This window comes from Nanorana parkeri, unplaced genomic scaffold (genome assembly GCF_000935625.1).
Source record: "Nanorana parkeri isolate BGI_ZX_2015 unplaced genomic scaffold, ASM93562v1 scaffold8, whole genome shotgun sequence".
Taxonomy (NCBI): Eukaryota; Metazoa; Chordata; class Amphibia; order Anura; family Dicroglossidae; genus Nanorana; species Nanorana parkeri.
In genome coordinates, this window is record NW_017306276.1 from 4,616,015 (window position 1) to 4,635,859 (window position 19,845).

The following is a 19,845-nucleotide window of genomic DNA, read 5'->3' on the forward strand; positions in this document are numbered from 1 at the left end:
GCATGAGTCTGATGTTATAAATAGTGCTTCTTAAAAAAATTTTTTTTTTTATCGTTGTAAAGCCAAAAGGGTATGAAATTAGATAACCCAGATTTAACTGCAACTGATAGCTGGTTGGGTAATGTTCCAATGTGCTCTAATAGGCTTATCGGTGAGCTTAGTATGGCTATGTTTGCTGCCAATTGCTCCCTAATGCATTCTTACAGTTCGCCACCTAAAATCTTTAAATACATGGAAGGGATAATCCAAGTTAACCCTGGAAATGCATAACTTACATAAGGGTCTGTCTGGAAAGGATTGAAAAACAAGTTTAACAACCTGTTTGCTGTATTAAGGGTAAAAGGGCAATTTACAAATTACAGTAAGGCTGGCAATAAACAATATTTATGTCATACTTGAGATTGTCTCCCCTTCCATCTTTCTAACTGTAGGTTTGATATCTGCCTGCCTAGTTAATAGCAGTCAGTTAGTAGTCATGTGTTTTCTGGGTGACCATAGATGCACCATTAGGGCTGTATTTGTAGCTAGACATGCTAGACAGCTGTCTATGGACACAACTTTTTGAGGTTGAAATATACTTTTCCGGAAGTGATGCACTCTGCTCCACCGCACCATGCATCCAACCCACCTAAAACACTAAACACCAAAACATCACTTTTATTTCCTAATATTAGAATAATTTAAATATTTTTTCCCTCAATTAAACACAAATCATCAATGTGTTTCCTGCAGAAGACCAGAATAGACATAAATCAGTTTTAAACTCCAGCATATGTTCTTGGCAGTGTGATGGTAAAGAGTACATGTTCAAAATCTGACTCAAGTGGTTTATCCCTAAGGCTGGGTTCACACCTGGGCGTATTTTTTCTTGCACTTCCTGTATTCTGCACCCAGCCTCGTCGGACGCACGCCTGAGTCTTGGGGGGGAGTGTTGCTGTGGTGGCTGGCACATGCTGGGTGTTACCTGCACCCGAGTGGCTCGCATACATCGGGTGCCTCACGCCTCTGCACCCTGGTCACGCGCACCTGGCTCTTGGGGGACTTGTCGCTACAATCGGCGGTCCCGCACTCCACGCCTTGGGTGGCCGCACCCGAGGGGCGGCCCGCTGGTCGGCACATTCACTGGGTGGGAGCAGCGGCACTGGCGGGCGCACTCTGGCGGCCTCCTGCACTATATTTCCGGTGCTGCACCAGGCTGCTTTTGGGCGTTTCGGGGCCTCACCCAGCCCCAGCCCCACACACCTCACTACGTCTTTTCCTTTGGGGTGGCCAGTGGGTGTCCGGTTACTGTACATTGTCCGGGGGTCTGGAGACTACAGCTAGTGCACGTTCGCACCTCAGCCTCTTCGTACGTCATCACATCACATGCATTTACGCTTACTGACGGATCACCCTGCCTTCTGGTCTGGCGCTAACTCCACGGACCGTAAGCGAGCAGTCGCAGACAGCGGCTCCCCGCGTTGTCCTGGCGGAGCCCAGCTTAGGGCCCCGCACGTGCACACGTCACTCAGTTTCACTGTAGGTCACACGATAGGTCATTCGGCAGGGGGTCATGCCTTTTCCGGTGTTTTGCAGTGAGGACCAACTGAGATGTCACATGTTTCGGAGAGTGGGGACCTGGCTTCACTACTGGCTACCCCTACCAGGGCCCGCCTTCCATCAGGGCTTGGGCGATCCCCAAGCTCGCTCTGGAGCTTCAAAAGAAGGGCATCCCCTTTTCGGCCACGGCGAGGAAGGCAGAGCTGTTCCGACTGCTGTTTCCCCCCGCTGTTGCTAGTGTCAGCTCCAAGCAAGTGCCCATGCAGACCGTGGTCGCTTCATTGACTCAGATTCACGCCTCTTTAGGCGATATTACCACCTCGTTGCACGATCTCCAGCACCGGACCGAGACTCTGGAGAGGCAGGCCGCGGTTCTTCCTGCGGCTCTGGACGTTTCTAGCACCCCCTCGGGTGCCCCAGGGTCTAGCGCCCCAGTGCCCCCGATCTCAGGTACGGCTTCCGGCCCTCCCAACATCACGTCGGCACACTTTGTCCCCATTAATTTGCGTAAAGACATTTTGGAGGGGAAGGACGTGAATTTGGCGTCACAGCGTCTCGGATAACAGGGCATATGCTTGCGGGGAGGTGTCCATCATCTTGGGGGCCCGAGGCTGAACAGGAAACTGTCCATCCCCGAGTTCGTTCTAGCGTTTGGGACCTACCGGGACGTGATATGTTCCGTGAGCCCCGACCGGAGGGTGGAGCTAGAAGCATACTTGCATGCTGTGGTCGACCTGGGCTACAAGTATGGTGACCACGCTTTTTAAGGCTACCACCAGGCGTTTTCGGCCAAGGCAGCGGCTGGGTTGGCGCAATATCAGTTTACTGCCAACTGGGGTAAGATTGACAGAGTTGTTCTGCAGGCAGTTCGCGGGGCTCACTTCGCCCGTCTGCACCACGTGTCAGTCGTCGGCACACACTGCCAATTGGTGCCCCACGACCGCGCCAACCTGACCCCCTGGGTTGCTGCCCAGCCTGCCCGGCCCAGCGTCTGCTCAGGTCGACAAGTTGGGCAGGCCCATACGGTGCTTGGGCAAGGCCCAGATATGCAATAATTACAACTTCAAGTCGTGTAACTATCCACAGTGTCAGTTGCTGCATATCTGCTACGCCAGTTTCAGGGCCCATCCGAGGACCGTGTGCTCGGACAGGAATGTTCAGACTCCGTGAATAAGCCGGGTGGATGTGGATGTCTTGGTTTCTGTTTTGTCCTTGCATCCGGATCCATCAAATTTCTGGGTGACGTTTTTTCCACCGGTTTCCACACTGGCTTCGTCACGCTGCCATAGGCGACCCACGAGTGCGGTAACTTGAGGTCGGCTCTGGCAGACCCTCCCACAGTTGATGCATTGCTTCAGGTGGAATTGAACAAGGGTTTCATGATTGGGCCTTTTTCAGAACCCCCCTTTGCCATGTGGAGGGTCAGCCCCATCAAGTTGCTGTGCGGTACGTTTTCAAATAAATATAGTTTAGTTTACGACTTGTCCGCTCCTCATTCCACACACATTCCTAGCTTGAACGCTCTGATACCATCGGAGGAATTTGGCCTCAAGTACTCCTCGGTGGACCAGGCCATACAGCATATCGTACGATCAGGCAGGAATTTGTGGCTGTCCAAGGCGGACATCTCGGACGCCTTCAAGTTGTTGCCTATCCAACAGTCGTTGTGGCAGTGACACGGGGTCAAGTGGAGGGAGCAGTATTATTTTGCCACCAGGTTGACTTTTGGGTCCAAGAGCAGCCCTTGGCTCTTCGATAGGTTCGCCCAGGCCCTGCACTGGATTCTGGAGGAGCATGCTCGTTGTCAGAAGGTGTTGCACTACCTCGATGACTTTCTGCTCATCGAATCCCCCGACAGGGTGCCACGGGACCTCGGCATACTGCTGGACACCTTCGGGTCGCTCGGGGTTCCCGTCACAGCATGCAAGGTCGAGGGCCCCCTCAGGGCGTTGCCTTTCCTGGGGGTCATTCTGGATACGGCTGCCATGCAGGCCAGGTTGCTGCCGGACAAATTGGCCTGGATCAGGGACATCCTTATTGGGCATGCTCAACTTTGCGATGCGGATCATACCCCAGGGTCGGGCATTTATCTCCCGGTTGCTGGCTCTGTTGCGGCCCCGAACCAGGATTCGGTCATACATGTGGGCCCTGCCGATCTGCTCATGTGGGACCGGTTCCTGCGGGACTGGAATGGCATCTCAATGTTCATCCCGCATGCCACCCGTTCGTCCCCACAGGTAGTCACGGATGCAGCAGCGTCTAAAGGTTTTGCAGCCATTTTTGGCCCCCACTGGTTCGCTGGCCCTTGGCCGGTCGAGGTGGAGAGTATAGAGGAATTTTCTCGAACATCATCGTTACTCGAGATATAACCCACAGTAGCGGCAGCCAAAACATGGGTCCCGTCATGGTCAGGCCACACAGTTATTTTCCACACTAACAACCAAGCCACAGCCGACATAATCAATAAAGGTAGATCCAATTGCCTAAAGATCATGTATTTTCTACGTAGGCTGACATGGCTGTCCCTCCAACACGAGTACAATGTCATCTGTTACTACATACTTCGATAGGTTCGCCCAGGCCCTGCACTGGATTCTGGAGGAGCATGCTCGTTGTCAGAAGGTGTTGCACTACCTCGATGACTTTCTGCTCATCGAATCCCCCGACAGGGTGCCACGGGACCTCGGCATACTGCTGGACACCTTCGGGTCGCTCGGGGTTCCCGTCACAGCATGCAAGGTCGAGGGCCCCCTCAGGGCGTTGCCTTTCCTGGGGGTCATTCTGGATACGGCTGCCATGCAGGCCAGGTTGCTGCCGGACAAATTGGCCTGGATCAGGGACATCCTTATTGGGCATGCTCAACTTTGCGATGCGGATCATACCCCAGGGTCGGGCATTTATCTCCCGGTTGCTGGCTCTGTTGCGGCCCCGAACCAGGATTCGGTCATACATGTGGGCCCTGCCGATCTGCTCATGTGGGACCGGTTCCTGCGGGACTGGAATGGCATCTCAATGTTCATCCCGCATGCCACCCGTTCGTCCCCACAGGTAGTCACGGATGCAGCAGCGTCTAAAGGTTTTGCAGCCATTTTTGGCCCCCACTGGTTCGCTGGCCCTTGGCCGGTCGAGGTGGAGAGTATAGAGGAATTTTCTCGAACATCATCGTTACTCGAGATATAACCCACAGTAGCGGCAGCCAAAACATGGGTCCCGTCATGGTCAGGCCACACAGTTATTTTCCACACTAACAACCAAGCCACAGCCGACATAATCAATAAAGGTAGATCCAATTGCCTAAAGATCATGTATTTTCTACGTAGGCTGACATGGCTGTCCCTCCAACACGAGTACAATGTCATCTGTTACTACATCCCAGGTGTTTGCAACGTAGCGGCTGATGCCTTGTCCAGGTTTAAATACAATATTTTCTTCCAACAGCACCCAGACACGGACGCCACGCCAGTTCCTATATTCCAGCATCTGGTACTGGATTAGAGAGACACCTCTCCGACGCTGCCTTCAATACTTTCCAAGGCAAATACGCCATGCACGAGCCCAGCAGCGTATCTTACCTACTAGCCTTTATCGCCTACTGTCACTCAGACCTCAAACTGGCGCACAGCACGATACAGCTATATCTGGCGGGGGTTCAACATTTTCTGTCCCTAACTCACCCAGACAGACAGTCCTTATTTGCAGCTCACCCCATCAAGGCTATCCTCAAAGGTATCCAGAAAGCAGGGGCACAATCCAGGGGCGCCAGGTTGCCCATCTCTGGGCACTTGTTCAGGGGCATGTCCGCTATGCTGGACGGATCCCAGTACGGTGTTACCCAGAGCTTACTTCTAAAAGCTGCCATCTACTTGGCGTATTGTGGTTTCCTGAGACCGGGTGAGTTTACGTCCTCCAGTCCCATAGCCGCTACAGTACGTAAGAGGAACTTATGCCGTTACCCGGACCACTATATGTTGAACCTCGAGCGGTGTAAAACCAATCAGGTAGGCGCACCCACATGGATCAAGTTGTTTCCGTTTGGCAACGCATGGTGCCCCGTCTCGGTGTTGGACTGTCTCATGGCCAAGCTATCACCGACACCTCCGCACGGGCCGTTGCTGCCTTTCCCAGTCGCAGCAGCAGTTCGTCACACACGTCAGGGTACTCCTTGGGCAGCTAGGGGAGAATCCCAAACGTTATGCAGGGCACTCCTTCCGCATAGGGCAGCCTCAGCCGCCTCCCGACATGGGGTGCCGGCCCACACCATCAAGCAGTTAGGCAGGTGGAAATATGCATGCTTCGTCAGATATGTTCCAAACCCTCATGTAGAGATGGCAAAAGCATTTTCTTGTTTGGCTGTAGAAATGTAGAAATGAATAAAAGCAATTCAGTTCTAAATGGTTGTTTTTGCCCCCTTATTGGCATACCGTCCACCCGGACCATGGCATATCTCAGGTCCGCATTTTTGTGTTGTTGTCAATTTTGTATAGTACACAAATTACAATTCCAACCCTAACCTAGATCTTCAGTTCAACTCGTTTTGAGATCAATTTAGGTATGGTATCTCCTGAGTCCAATCAAGTCCTTATCCCATTCTAATCCCTGATAAAAGGAGAGTGCTGTTGCCCCTAAACGCATTGGATGTTTTTGTTTAAGTGAATTGTGAACCATTAAAAGGTTCTTTTAGACTCTTTAACCTTTTGGTTAAAGAGTCTAAAAGTCCACTCCAGGAGGCAACCATGGCTACCTCTATAGATACAGAGGAGGAGTGAACAAAGCCATCTAGGCACAAAAAGTTTTATTCACAGGATTACCTGGTGAAAATATTGGAAAAAAATCAAGTGACAACTGGGACATATTAAAAAATATATTCACATTTTAAGGCTTTTTTTGCCTGTTTTTTGTTTGCGTGAATTGTAAACAATGAAAGGGCACTTTTGGACCCTTTCACCTTTTGGTTTGATGCCCTTCATTTCTGAACATGTTTGTAGTCCATTCTGGATGGCAACCATGGCTCCCTATACTCGCACAACCTCTTCTGAATCTATGCTTTATCGCCCGGTTTGATTTTCATAAATGCTACACTACTACAGAGAACAGATTGCGCGACACAAGCAAAAGTGCCAGTTTCTACTTTGAGCTTAATTACCATTGAAGTAATAATAGCCTTTGGTGTGCTAATTAACTGTTTCAGGCCTAAGAAGTCACATAATTACCCAGATTAGTGTCTTTAAAACATCTAGATTGTATTAACCTTTTACAAATGGTAGTGTCATTGTGACTGCAGAACTCTGAATAATGAACTGTTTTAAAGTTGAAAACTTTATAGCTCCTAAAGATTTTCGTTGGGTAGCTTTAGCTTGGGTGGATATCTCACCAACAGTGATATCTGCCCACCCTAAAACACACTGGTACCAACTGCAATGTACTTTGCCTTAGGGAAGGCTCAGAAAGTGCAGTAAAAAAATAAATAAATGTAATGCCTTTTTTATAGACATTTTTCAACAAGCTGAAAAATCTTTGTAGTGAGCTCATGGTTGAAGCACTTATTAGGGCACTGTTGTTTTGAGGTAGAATTCTAATTAATGTGCACATTACCACAATGTATGTCAATGCACATGTGCCAGCATATTGTGGCGCCATTCATTTTCAATGGTATCTCAAGGAACACACATGAGTTGAAGTGCATTGCAAAACACAGTAACGCACGGCAAAGTGGTAGATGTTCCTTTTTTGAAATGGCTGGCTTAAAAAAATGCTCGCTTACAGGTGCGCATTAGGGCAACACACCAGCATGGCAAGATGTAAATGGGCCCTGAGGCTCAACTCAAAAAGAAACCTCTACCCCAATTTCTTTCTCTGGTGCCACAGGGGCAAAAAGTAAAATAATGCAGTCACAAACAAATAAAAGCAGAAACAGAGATTTTAAATAATTAATATGTTATCCAAAACTAAAAGCTTTTAAAGCGTCGCCTATGGGCAATTTTGGGTATGATAATTTTTGCAATTTCACAGGTGCATGCAATGCTAAAGCTTGAGATGTTTGGTATCTATTTCCCTTGTGTGGCCAAAGAAATGTGGCCTAAATATATAAAGAACAATTTTTGGGGGGTAAATATATGGGGGTGAGCAAACGATGCATTGAGAAAAAGGACGTTGCATTACTGCATTATGGTAACCATATTAGGCCAAAACATGCTATAATGCTTGGGCCATTTGTGTGTACCCAATTGTATGTTAAAATTACTGATCTTAATGATAGTTAGAGTGTAGTCAGAACCCTAACTTCTTTTGGGTCAATAAACCAAAAAGAGTTGAATCAAAAGATCAGCATGACAGGCAAGCAAGTTACATATTCAGAAGACAACATCTGCAACAGTAAGCAGCATACTTCTCTCATGACAAGTTTATTTTAGGTAGAGGTCCACCTATGACTACAGCACAAATAAAGACAAAGAAAGGTACTTTGTGTCTTCAGTGTATATTTGTTTTGTCTATTACTGCATATCGCAGTGCACTGTGAACTAAGAAAAACAAAAACAAAAAAACAACTTTGAGGTACATTTGTGGCCCACAGGACTTGTGCAATATAATATTAACATTTCTAAATGATGTTGATTCTGGAGTGCTTCAAGGAATCCAGTTTAAAAGGCTGAAGGCATTGACTTCAGGGTAGACTGGAATGCAAAGAAAGACAGGTAAAAAATTTACTCCTCATCAAAATGTGTTCTTCATTTGGAATTTGTAAAGCTTATTGATTTCAGAGACTAAAAAATACTTCCAAAATGGTTAATAACCTTTTGAAAATAAAAAGATTAATAGTAAATATTGAAAATACTTTAGTTACAGTATAGGTGCTTAAAATATGTATTCTTATGTATTTTTTATATAATTAAAGAGAAATGATATGTTCATTTAAAAAAATTACACACTTTTTTTTTTAGTTTTGGATAGATTGCATGGTTTCTATTGTTGTCTGTGTCCCTGCTGGGGAAATGTACCCTCTTTATTTGTTCTGGTGACCACGGTCACTGAGATAAAAAGTGATGGGAAATCCAATATTTTTCATTGGTCACAGGAACAAGAATAGCATGTACATGGGTAGAAAACAGGAATGCAGCCAGAGGGTTATGATACAGAGTTAATTTTCTAAATGGTCCAAAGTCATTAGTGGAGTTCCCCAGGGTTTGGTCCTGGGACCAATTCTGTTTTTTTTATTACTAAATGATATAGAGGTTGAAATAAAAATAGCTCATATCAGTGTTGATGATACCAAGAAATGTAGGACAAAAACTTCAACAAAAACAAGACACAGAATCGCTGAGCCAAGGCCTTGATAAAATTAAGGTGTAGACAGCAACATGGAAGAGGAGTGTGAATATTAAAACATGTACAGGGTTATTCACTAAAGGATGAAGAGTTTGGAGAAGGCAATAGCAATGAACAATCTAGGACAAAATAGCTGATTTGGAAAAAAAATCCAATTAAGCTCACTTCCCAGTTCAGCTATGTTGTCCTAGATTGTTCCCCTCTCCTGCCTTCTCCAAACTCTACACCCTAGTGAATAACAGTGTTAAAGTTTGCACATGGGAGCCAAGAACATGCATGACAAATACTGTTTAGGATGTGCTCCTCTGGGAAAGTTGGGGATGGAAAAAGGTCTGGGGATCCTTATAGACCACAAACTCAGCAATATAATGCAATGCTAAAGCTGCAGCCAGCAAAATACTATCATGGGAGGGATTTTTGCAAGACATAAAAACATGAATCTACCATTTTATAAACCAGTGGTTAGGCCTCATCTTGAGTATGTGGTTCTGTTTTGGTCACCAATCCTCAGGAAGGATGTGTTTAAACTAGAGGAAGTTCAGAGAAAAGCAAGCAAATTAATAAGGGTCATGTGGGGCATGAATTATGCAGATTGGCTACAGAAATGAAACATTTTCTCCTCAGAGAAGTGGCACCTAGGAAGGAAAATGATTGCAATTTGCAAACTCATCAATGCTGACTGCAGTATCGGGCATACACTATTTAAACTAAGGACTGTAAAGATGACACAAGGTCACACTAAGAAGTTGGATGAGATGGAGTTTAAAAAACTATATTCTTAAGATACACTCCCCTATATCTTGCAGCCAGCTGGTTGCTAGACCGATCCCTTCAGGCTTTCTCCTCCTACTCCCCTCTGGTGGTCTAAGGTCCTGTGAGTCATGACATCCTATACAGTGTATAGGTTGTGAGGATGTCAAGGGACATTCTATCGCTGGAGCAGAGCAGGAGTGAGGCCGAAGGGACCAGTCTAGCAACCAAGTAGAAGAGATACAGCTGAGTATATCTTTGTTACTTCCATCCCTAGAATAAAACAAGCACTTAAACCTTGCAGTGGGGCTACCCTCGCATTGCAAAGTTTAAGGATATTTATACCTGTATATTTAATCTCAGACTGCATAAGGTATTTTTTTTATAAATATTAGTATTCGTGCTTGTGGATGTCCCCCCCTTTTTATTTATAAATAAATGACAGCTGCAGCGAAAGACAACAAAACCAAAAGCAATATGGAATAAATGACAGCTGCAGCGAAAGACCAACAATGCAAAAAATAATATGGCCACCAGTGTGTTAAAACAATACACCGCGATATCTCCCCTTATTATGAATCAGTTGAATGAGACCCCCTAAATCTCCAGGTAGACCATAAAACAACCCCAAAACACACCTATGTGTGTATATCACCGTCTATCAAACGTACACATAAAATACAATAGTTATGGTGCAAATAATATATTAAACAATGTGAAATAATGTGTGACTCATTAATATTCGAAGATATGCAAATCAATCAGCATACATCCTCAATGTGAATAGTGTGTACATATATAAAGAATGATCAATAATATAATATATACATATATAAATAACTAAAGTCCATATAAATTACAAAACGTCATCCGATCCTCACAAAGATGACTCGTGATCAGTTCAAACAGTGATGAAAAAATGTATATGTGTAATCATATAATCCCAATCCGAAGAAAAAACAATGCTCCCCACTCACCAGATTCAAATGGTCAAATCACATTAATCACAGGACGCTACTTTCCGCAACCAAGTGAAGGCTTCCAACAAGTGATGGCTATGAATCAATAAAACGGTCTCCTCCTCACTTCTTATACAAATGGATCATAGCCGGGATTTTAGCTCACCGATAAATAAACAAATATATCGCACATACCATAAAATCTTTAAAACATGTATTTTGCGAAAAAACAATAAAAACTTACATGAATAAAATAAAAAGTGGATCCAGCTTGTAACCCACAAAGGGGTATATCTCACAATATTCAGCAGGCAAATAGTCCTAATGCAGCTCCTCAATGGAATGAACAGGATAGCAGCAATGTACACGCTCGTCGCTGACGTGTTTTGTCCTCAGACTTTTTGAAGGGTCCAAGTTGCACCATAACTATTGTATTTTATGTGTACGTTTGATATACGGTGATATACACACATAGGTGTGTTTTGGGGTTGTTTTATGGTCTATTTGGAGATTTAGGGGGTCTTATTCAACTGTTTCACAATAAGGGGAGATAGCGCGGTTTATTGTTTTAGCATAAGGTATTTTTTGCTGTCAGAGCAGAGAATTGTGGAATTCCTTTCCAAAGATAGTGGTATAAACAGAAAGCAGTGTTAACTTAAAAAAACACTTTGATAAGTTTCTCAGTTTACAGAATATAAATATGGCATGACAGGATATGTTTCACAGTGCATAGCTATAGTGCTATACACTTTGGAACCTATCTTGTCATGCTAATAAAAAAGATTTGACGTTTAGGACTTTGGAGTGCTAGTGAACTCTTCATTGTTCTATGGATTGTCCTGCGACGCCATCCGCAAACAACGTTGCACCCACCCAAGCTTTCTGTTCTGTTCACCTGTTCAGATGTCAACTGTCTAACTGTAATGACTCACTGCCCGGCTTCCTTATTGGTCGGGAAACTGGTTAATCAGGAGCCGGGCAGCGTGTAAAGACTGGCCACCCAGCTTCCCGATTAGCAGTGAAGCCGTCTCTATGCTTGTGAAAAACAATATTGTGCCGAGCTAATAATCATACATATCTAATGAATTGAAACATATATAAATGAGTCACATATATGAGCCTTCAAACAAATGAGGCATAGAAAATATATCTACACAAAGACAAAAAAGCAATATTGCAATATAATGGTGATTGTGCAAAAAAATTCCTCAGATGATTCGCTGCCAATGTGCATATAACTCTCAGGTAAGGATAATCACACAATGCAGGCAGACCTTCACCTCCACCAAGTGAGTGATGGCATTAAGTGAGTGCTTACCTGGGGAGGTAGACCCACACAGCTAGGTCAAATGCGCTTTTTCCCTTCTTAATGGGGGAGGGAAGCCCATGCACAGAAAAGGTGATAAGGTCTCCTCATATCACAGGTACCAGTATAAATCCAGGTGGAAAGAGAAAAAGGACAAGGACATAGTGCGTAACGTCCAATAAAATGCAATTTATTAAATGAAAAATGCGTACTCACAATGGTGTAAACAGTACAGGCATTGGGTATTGCTGGATCAGACCAGCAGGGCAAATGGCAGCAAAGCGATAAAAAAAACCTGTTCGTCCGGCTCAGCTCAGTGCAGTGACATCAGAAGCTCTGCCCCACGTACGTTACATCAAAACACGTGACTTCATCAGGGGTCTCTATGCTTCCCATCACTAGGTGACAAGAAAGCGTGGCGCCGGATTCCGGGCCAATCATGTATTCGGTATCGACCGTAAAAAAAATATCGGTACTCGTACTCGATACAGAAAAAATGGTATTGGTGCATCCCTAATCACCACTCCTCGTATATACTGTAAGCAACAAGGTTAAGGAGATCCCTTTTTTGTTTACAGCACACAGAGGATATCCCTGTATGTTTAAACAAGTAAGGTCCCAGATATTTAGCAATGGAACACTTACTTGGCAATTCCTTGCAGGGTTTCAGTTTTTTTTTTTTTTTACATAAAGCACTGATGGTATTCACAGTGTGTACCCATTACATTAGTTTTGTTATGATTGTATAAAATGCTACATTACATTATTTTAAATATGATTACAAGCTGAGGCACAAGACAAAACCCTTTTATGAAACAAAATGAAACTAAAAGTCAAGTGACCGTAAATGCATGGCAGTTGAATTGCTGTGAAATGTAAAGAAATATAGTATATTGCAAAATAATAATCCAAGAGGTATTCCACTTGTTTATCTGTTACTACTGTAAATAATTCATTGATTTATTCCAAAAGTATAAGCTGGTAGACTTCCCTGCAACTGAAATCATGCATATTTGAAACTTATTATGAAACCTGCACAATTCCAGCTGTTGGTGAATTGCTAATCGCTTGTTAATTTGCCAGTCACTAGCTCTTTGCTGATTTACTGCAGAATATTGGAGTTTTGTTATCAATATAAACAGTGCTTGAATTCCAGATTTTTAAAAATCTTATCAGTAAAAGCATAACTCTGCCAAAACAGCATGTCCAGATGTTTTGGGGAAAGATGATTGAACACAGGAGAAAAACAGGGGGATTCTGGATAAGGAGAAAATGTGCATAACAGGGGAAGCAGTATGGGCGGTACTGGCGGCAGATGTAAGGAAAATGACAAGGGATTCTGCAAGCAGATGAGTGGGGAAGTACTGAGGGGCACTAGAGGTGAGAAAGATGCTGAAGATAGACAAGAGAGCAATACATAGAGGTGCTGGAGGCAGACAAGAGGAACAGAATAGCAAAAATGCAGATGCGTCAAGCACACTCACAATGAATGATGTGGAACTAGATGGAGGCAACTAATGGTAGGTGTGCAAGCTCCTAAAACAGGAAGAGGTGTCTAACAGGATACTTGTTACATTGTTATTGACGTCTCCCCACTATAGTTACTGTTTAGTAACAGTTTGCTATTATGCTAGTTCCTATCACCAGCATGCGTGTTAGGTTGTAGCACTCCTATTTGTTTTCTTCAAGAGTAACAGAACAGAAGGCCAGAGCTGGAGAATGAGGGGAGTAGTACAGAGGGCTATTGCAGGTGCATTAGAGTACCAGAAAAAAGTTAGCTGAAAACAATTCAAAGTTTAAACAGTACAGAGAAGTGCCACTGAAGACAGACAAGAGAAGCAGTACAGGGGGCAATGGAAGTGAAACGAAAAGAACAATAAATTGAGCTGCTGGATATGGATAAGAGGAGCACTGGAGGTAGATGAGCAGTATCATAGGGCATGAGGCTGGGGGTACTTGAGATGAGCAGTAGGGGGGCATGGGAGGAGTACAAGAGAGAACAACACACACTCCTGTGCTGTGTTCAGCCTGGTACACCTTGCAAGTATATATTTGCCAGCCCTGTCCTGTCAGATCTCACAACAGAGCTAAGGGAAGCTTCTTATTGGTGTAATAAGAAAGCCTGGGAGAACTTTCACTCTCCTTGCCAGAACCTACTCTGCACCTGAGGTTTGATGAGTTTTTGAATGGTGGTAAGAGAGAAGGTGATTTTTTCTTGGAGTTTGGTAGGGGGATTTTTTTGTGGTGTGGCTAGATTCAATCTAGGGGAGTTGACCATATATTATTACAGTGGCCCATTGTCTGCATATTGACACTTTTGCCCTGTTTTTGTCATAATTGCCTGTTTGCTGCCGATATATTGTAATGCTTGCCTATTTGCTGCTCACAAATTGTAACAATAACTGTTTGTTGCCCTAATATAATATATAAATGCTGTTTGTGGTCCATGTATTGTCAAAATTGCCATTTTGTCCAGGTTTTATAAGTCACTGCTAAAGGGGCATATTACTTTAATGTGTTCCCCTGTAAGCCTCTTATTATAAAACATGCTGCTATTATCCCTATGTTTTGCTATTAAACCCTGAAAATTAATTTTAGGTCAGAGCCTTTCATTGGTTAATAGGTCTAGGTTCAGCAATGTAATGTGCCTAAAATATTAGTCAGCTGCCTACCTGAATATACTGAATGACCGGGTTTCATGTATTTTTTCAGAGAAATCTGAAACATTAATAAAGGTAAAGAGACATGCAAATCTTCTGGTAAAAAACAAACAAACAAAACACCACTAACAATATTTTAGTTTAAAATGTATTATTTAAAGTTCAAGTTTTATTTAAAGTTTAAGTGTAAAGATTCATGGTGTGGTTAAGTGTTTGTATGGAGGTTAAATATTAATAGTGGATTTTGGGGGTTAAGAACTAGATTTCAGGAGGGAGAACAATTAAGAGTCAGGGTCAGCCTGAGGGTCAGGTTAAGTTTAGGGGCCAGGGCAAGGGTACTACATATTTTACCTTCTTTTCAGCCACTGTAAATCCATACCAAAAGCAGTGGCACAGAAAACAAGGTGCTGCTAGCCATAGCTATAGCATAACTAGCCACCAAACATTTTTTTTTACTAATAGCTACAAACAAACATACAAACTGAGAGACATTCCAAGTCAAATAAAAATAATACATCTGCAATTACATCGCTCTTTGGTGAACATTGCATTACAATAGCATGCTTGGAATTTGAATCCAATGTCTATTGAAATAGCTATCTGTGTTATTAAACCTTCCCTTAGCATAAAAGCCTCTGATATTTACTGCAGATCCTGAATAGACAGAACAGACTGGACAGAAGAGCAATACTGCTGTTTTTTCTTTTGGGATGTTTTACAATTGCATTGTTTATATATAAATAATATTATATATAACAAAAGTTATCAGTTTAGCAAATGGCAAATCAGAAACAGAGATGAACAAATCGTGTTGCCAAAATTAGATTCAGCTCAGATCTGAGGAAATCTAGACTGCTCAAATATGTATGAAAATGTCTCTGCTGGACAAAATGATTTACCTGTCCTAGGTGGGGATTTTTACTGTCTTTTTAAACTCTTTGACAGTGAGAAGTAAGGACGTTCATGCACTTACTAATAGAGGGAACATGGTCCCTTAAAGGTTATCTGTGGTAAAAAAAAAAATGTAATTCTATACTGAATTTCCATAGGTTCTAACCTACTCCTAAAAACCATATTAGTGGATATATAACTAGAAGTTTGTAAACTTACTTATTGAAGATTGCCATATGATATACCTCCTCAATGCATTGAAACAATTTCACGCAGCCCTGTGAATATACAATTCCTTGTGTGACAACTCTCACAAAGCTTACCATCTGAAATACAACTCAACATCTGAGCAATGTAACATTATCATTGTTTGCTGGAGGCTATGTAGTCTTTAGAAATTGAGATTGCATCACATCAAGCAACATGGAAAGAGATGCAAGACACAATGAGAATCCGGGAAGTGTTATGGGACATGTTATGTTTTATATTAAACATTTACTTAAAGCCTATAGATCTGCCTAAATATCTGACCCTTAAAAATAAAGCACAGGACCACATTCAGGTGCCCAAATGCAAAGCACATTTTAACAAATTAGCTCACTTCTAGTCACTCATGAATAGGAAGAAAGTTACATAAATGCACATAATCTTTTTTGGGTTATTATCCAGCATAATCTTTATTTTTACTCTGTCAGTATTTTAGCAAAATAAAAGCACTGTAGAACACCATCCTAAGTAGAAGTAAGGGAAATCTCCAAACAGTAACCTCTGGACAGGTGTCCCCACTGGGAGTTATTCCCACTTTCTGTCCCTTTGACAGTGGTCATCAAGACAAACAGAGAGGGTAAATCTCCCCCTCGCAGAAAAAGACTGCAATACACATCTGACAGAATTTCTAACCTTTCTATACTATCCAAAACTTATAGTGGACATTATACACTTTAATATGTTTTCAATTAGTCAATTGTTTGCCTAGAAAATTACTTAAAACCCCAATACATACTGTAAGCCGTGTAAAATAATAGTTGCAATTTTTTGTCACACAATATTTGCACAAGTGTTTCAAATTTATATTTTCAGTAAAAAAAACAGTAAAATTATTTTAGTGCACACAAACATAATATAATTCAAATTTGTTTATGCACAAAATACAAGATGAGGTTGTGTCAAGTAAATAGCTACCAAATATGTCAAGACTCAAAACTGTGTGAACACGCAAAACGGCAAAAGCTATGTACCCAAAACTATCAATAGGAAGAACCTTTTTCAGATCCCTGATGTGCAGGACCCATTACTGGCAGCAAAAGGGTCAAAGCATATCTAAACCCATAAAAAAATTAAAATAAACATTGCAGCATAACATTCCGTAGATGTTCCGTAACATATGCATTAGGTTCTTTTTTTAAGGCCTTTTTCCATTATTTCTACTTGGTTATCCTGTCATAGGGTGAAACTGCTAACTCATTGGACTTTATCTATAGAGGAGCAAGGTTTTCAACCTAGGCTGTTCTCTGTATTCAGACTACAAAAAAGGCCCCCTCTCCTGTAGTTGTGTAGATTACAGAAGACAGCTTTAAATGCTGATAACATTATTTCAGATTTTGATGTACTACTTAGTATGAAATAAGAAAACAAATGCAGCCATCACATCAAAGAAAATGTAAACTTTTATATATATATATAGATATCTATATATACTGTTATTGGTTTAGCTACACTTTAACTATTGTAAACTAGATGGCACTGTGCTACACAGAACACATTAAAGTAAAAGCATCTAACAAATTGAATTAGAGAAAATAAAAACATTACACTACCAGTCAGTCAATATACTACAGACAAAATAGTTGTACTAATGGGAAACAGACTTGTAAACTAAAGGTTAAACATTCCATTATTACAATCAATGGGGATAATTTAGGCTAATTTGTAAGTTTAGAGTTCTGTTCAATTTTAATCTCTCACTTGTGGCCTTAAAATGTACCAAAGAGAGGGACAGGCACATTTTAAATCTGCATGCCATTTCTGCATCACAAACTGCATGAATTCCCATGTTAGCAGTGTTCTTTGTGTAACTGTGTATTTAATGGACATTTAAAGTGTTTTTGGTATGTATTTTCTGTATGATCAATAAATAAATAATTAAAGTGTAAACATTTTTAGTCAAGTAAATATAAGTAAATATGAAATTCAATGAATATTACATATTTACGATTTCTAGCCATCGTGTCTCTTTTTTTACGTTTGCCAGTCAAATCTTTGTTGGATTAAAGCCTGTTGTTTACAGAATGTAACCGCTAAACCTGAAATGTATATACATAGCTGAATCAATTAGAGGTGTGAACCATCTCTTCTCCCTGCTCTTTACAAACTTTTAATTAGAGAAAAAGACAGAAATAAAACAGTTTCTGCTGTAGTCTTTCTTTTGAAACCTATAATGTTCTGTAAATCCTGTGTCATGGGTGTATCATGTATAATGTTTGTAAAATAAAGATTTTCTATGAATAGTAAAAACATTAGATAAAGCATCAGAAATAAAAATACAGTCTTAACTAACTAAAAACATACCAACTTTAGTTTTAAAACCACTTTTTTTTATAATGCATGAATGTAAATTGCTATTGTTAAGACATAAGTAGAAAGTATGCATAATTTGTTTTAGAGTGAAGAACCAGCAATGTCAGATTTTGCCATCAGCTGGAAAAATTTGGAATTGCAGCTTCAAATCCAGCTAAACCAGAATCTGTGGAAAAGAGTCCAAAAGGATTTTCAGTAAACATGTTACCCATAATTATGTATGACACATGCCAACTTTACATGCAACATTAACTGTAGCATGGTATACATTATATCTCTTCTCTTTATCCCAGCACTTGTAACCAGGACATGTGGTGACAGTGGTAGCAGATACATTGTTAGTTCATAAAAAGTACAATTACCATTAAAAGGAAAACTAACTATTTTCAGTGAATACATATTTGCTATTGCATTTAGCAAAGTGTTTTGTTTTTTTAGCTTAGGCAGTAATAGAAGCTCTTAGTGGCTTATTATGGTCACCTTGTTTCTGATTAACAACTGAGTTCTTTTAGACCATACTGGGACTAACCTGGGAAGATGTAATATTGCGATTAAGCTGAAATATTGCACACAGCGTAGACAACTGGCCAACAAAAAGGCACGTACCAACACCTTCCCAGAAACTAGCCAGAATACTAAACTAAGTTTAACCAACATTTACATTGGAAAAATGCATATCACTAATCCAAACATGGAGTCCATTTAAAGCTATGATATACCAAAATTATGCATATTATTGAACATGTGCAAGGCTGAATGTTTTGTATACAAACATATATTTGACAAGTAATAATGTCAACATTCGGAAATGGAAACCATGCAATCTAGTACAAGTATATATTACAGACTGACCTTAGACCATACAATACTGTGCCATCAGGATGCAAGCGAATCATTCTGTTCTTGACTGTAACACCGTGAACAAAAGACTTCTTGTCATTTAGAAAGTATGTATCAGGAACCCACAGCTGATCTGCCACTCTATTGTCCAAGGTCAAATTTAAAGGAATCACAGAATAAGAAAGCCTTTTATCTCTCCATGCCTGCTGAAAGTACATTGTCAGTGTATAGTCCTGAAAGAAGGGGAGAAAAAAACAGACACTGAGTAATTTCAATTAAATGGATATATAGAGCATTTAAATACATTGTTTGTGGTATTAATTTACACCTAGGAATGCATAGTTTTTATATTTATTTTAAGGCCTAGAACAACATACAAGCGGCAGTACAAATTATAAAATTATTTTGCTTTTTTTTAATAATAAGTAAATATGTCTGTGAAAAATTGCAAGATAACTTGGGGGGGGGGGGGTTGGTCTGACAATAATAATTTCTGTTTTCGCAATCATGTTTTAATTATAACATTAATAATTACTGTAACAGGCAGAGATTTTAATACACAGAGAAAGGAATAATCATCCTATTCTACCTGCCTATCAATAAATGTGGAATTAATTTGCATATAACCTTAACAATAGGGAAACTTCACCAGATAACGTGGGAAGTAAAAAGAAAGAGATAATGAATACAAGTTCACTGAAAGTCTTCTTCCCTTCGGTTTATTTAAAGTAAACCGGACAAGAAAAAAAAAAATTATACCATGACGGCTGGCGTTCCACACCTTCCTACTGGCTATTCCAGTGAAATGGCAGGTCCTTAGGAAGACGTGGGAGAGTGGGTAGGGAAGGCTGCAGGATAATCTGAGAAAGTGTAAAATTCCACAGATTAGATTCCTGAGACAGAATATAAAAAACTACAGTCAACTTGGTGGTTGGGGTAGGCTTGCTCTTGCCATAAGGTGCAAGTATACACAGCATACTAGTACATTATGGCACTGTTA

At 41.5% G+C, this 19,845-nt stretch overlaps 1 protein-coding gene across 1 annotated transcript in view; it reads right to left on the reverse strand.

Annotated features, from left to right (window-relative positions):
- The window catches only part of LOC108785113 (gamma-aminobutyric acid receptor subunit beta-2), a 304,860-nt gene that overhangs the window by 158,969 nt on the left and 126,046 nt on the right, over positions 1-19,845 (reverse strand). Inside the window, exon 4 of the mRNA XM_018554125.1 lies at positions 18,858-19,078. Within this exon, the coding sequence (XP_018409627.1) occupies positions 18,858-19,078 (221 nt within the window). The remainder of the gene's footprint in view (positions 1-18,857; positions 19,079-19,845) is intronic.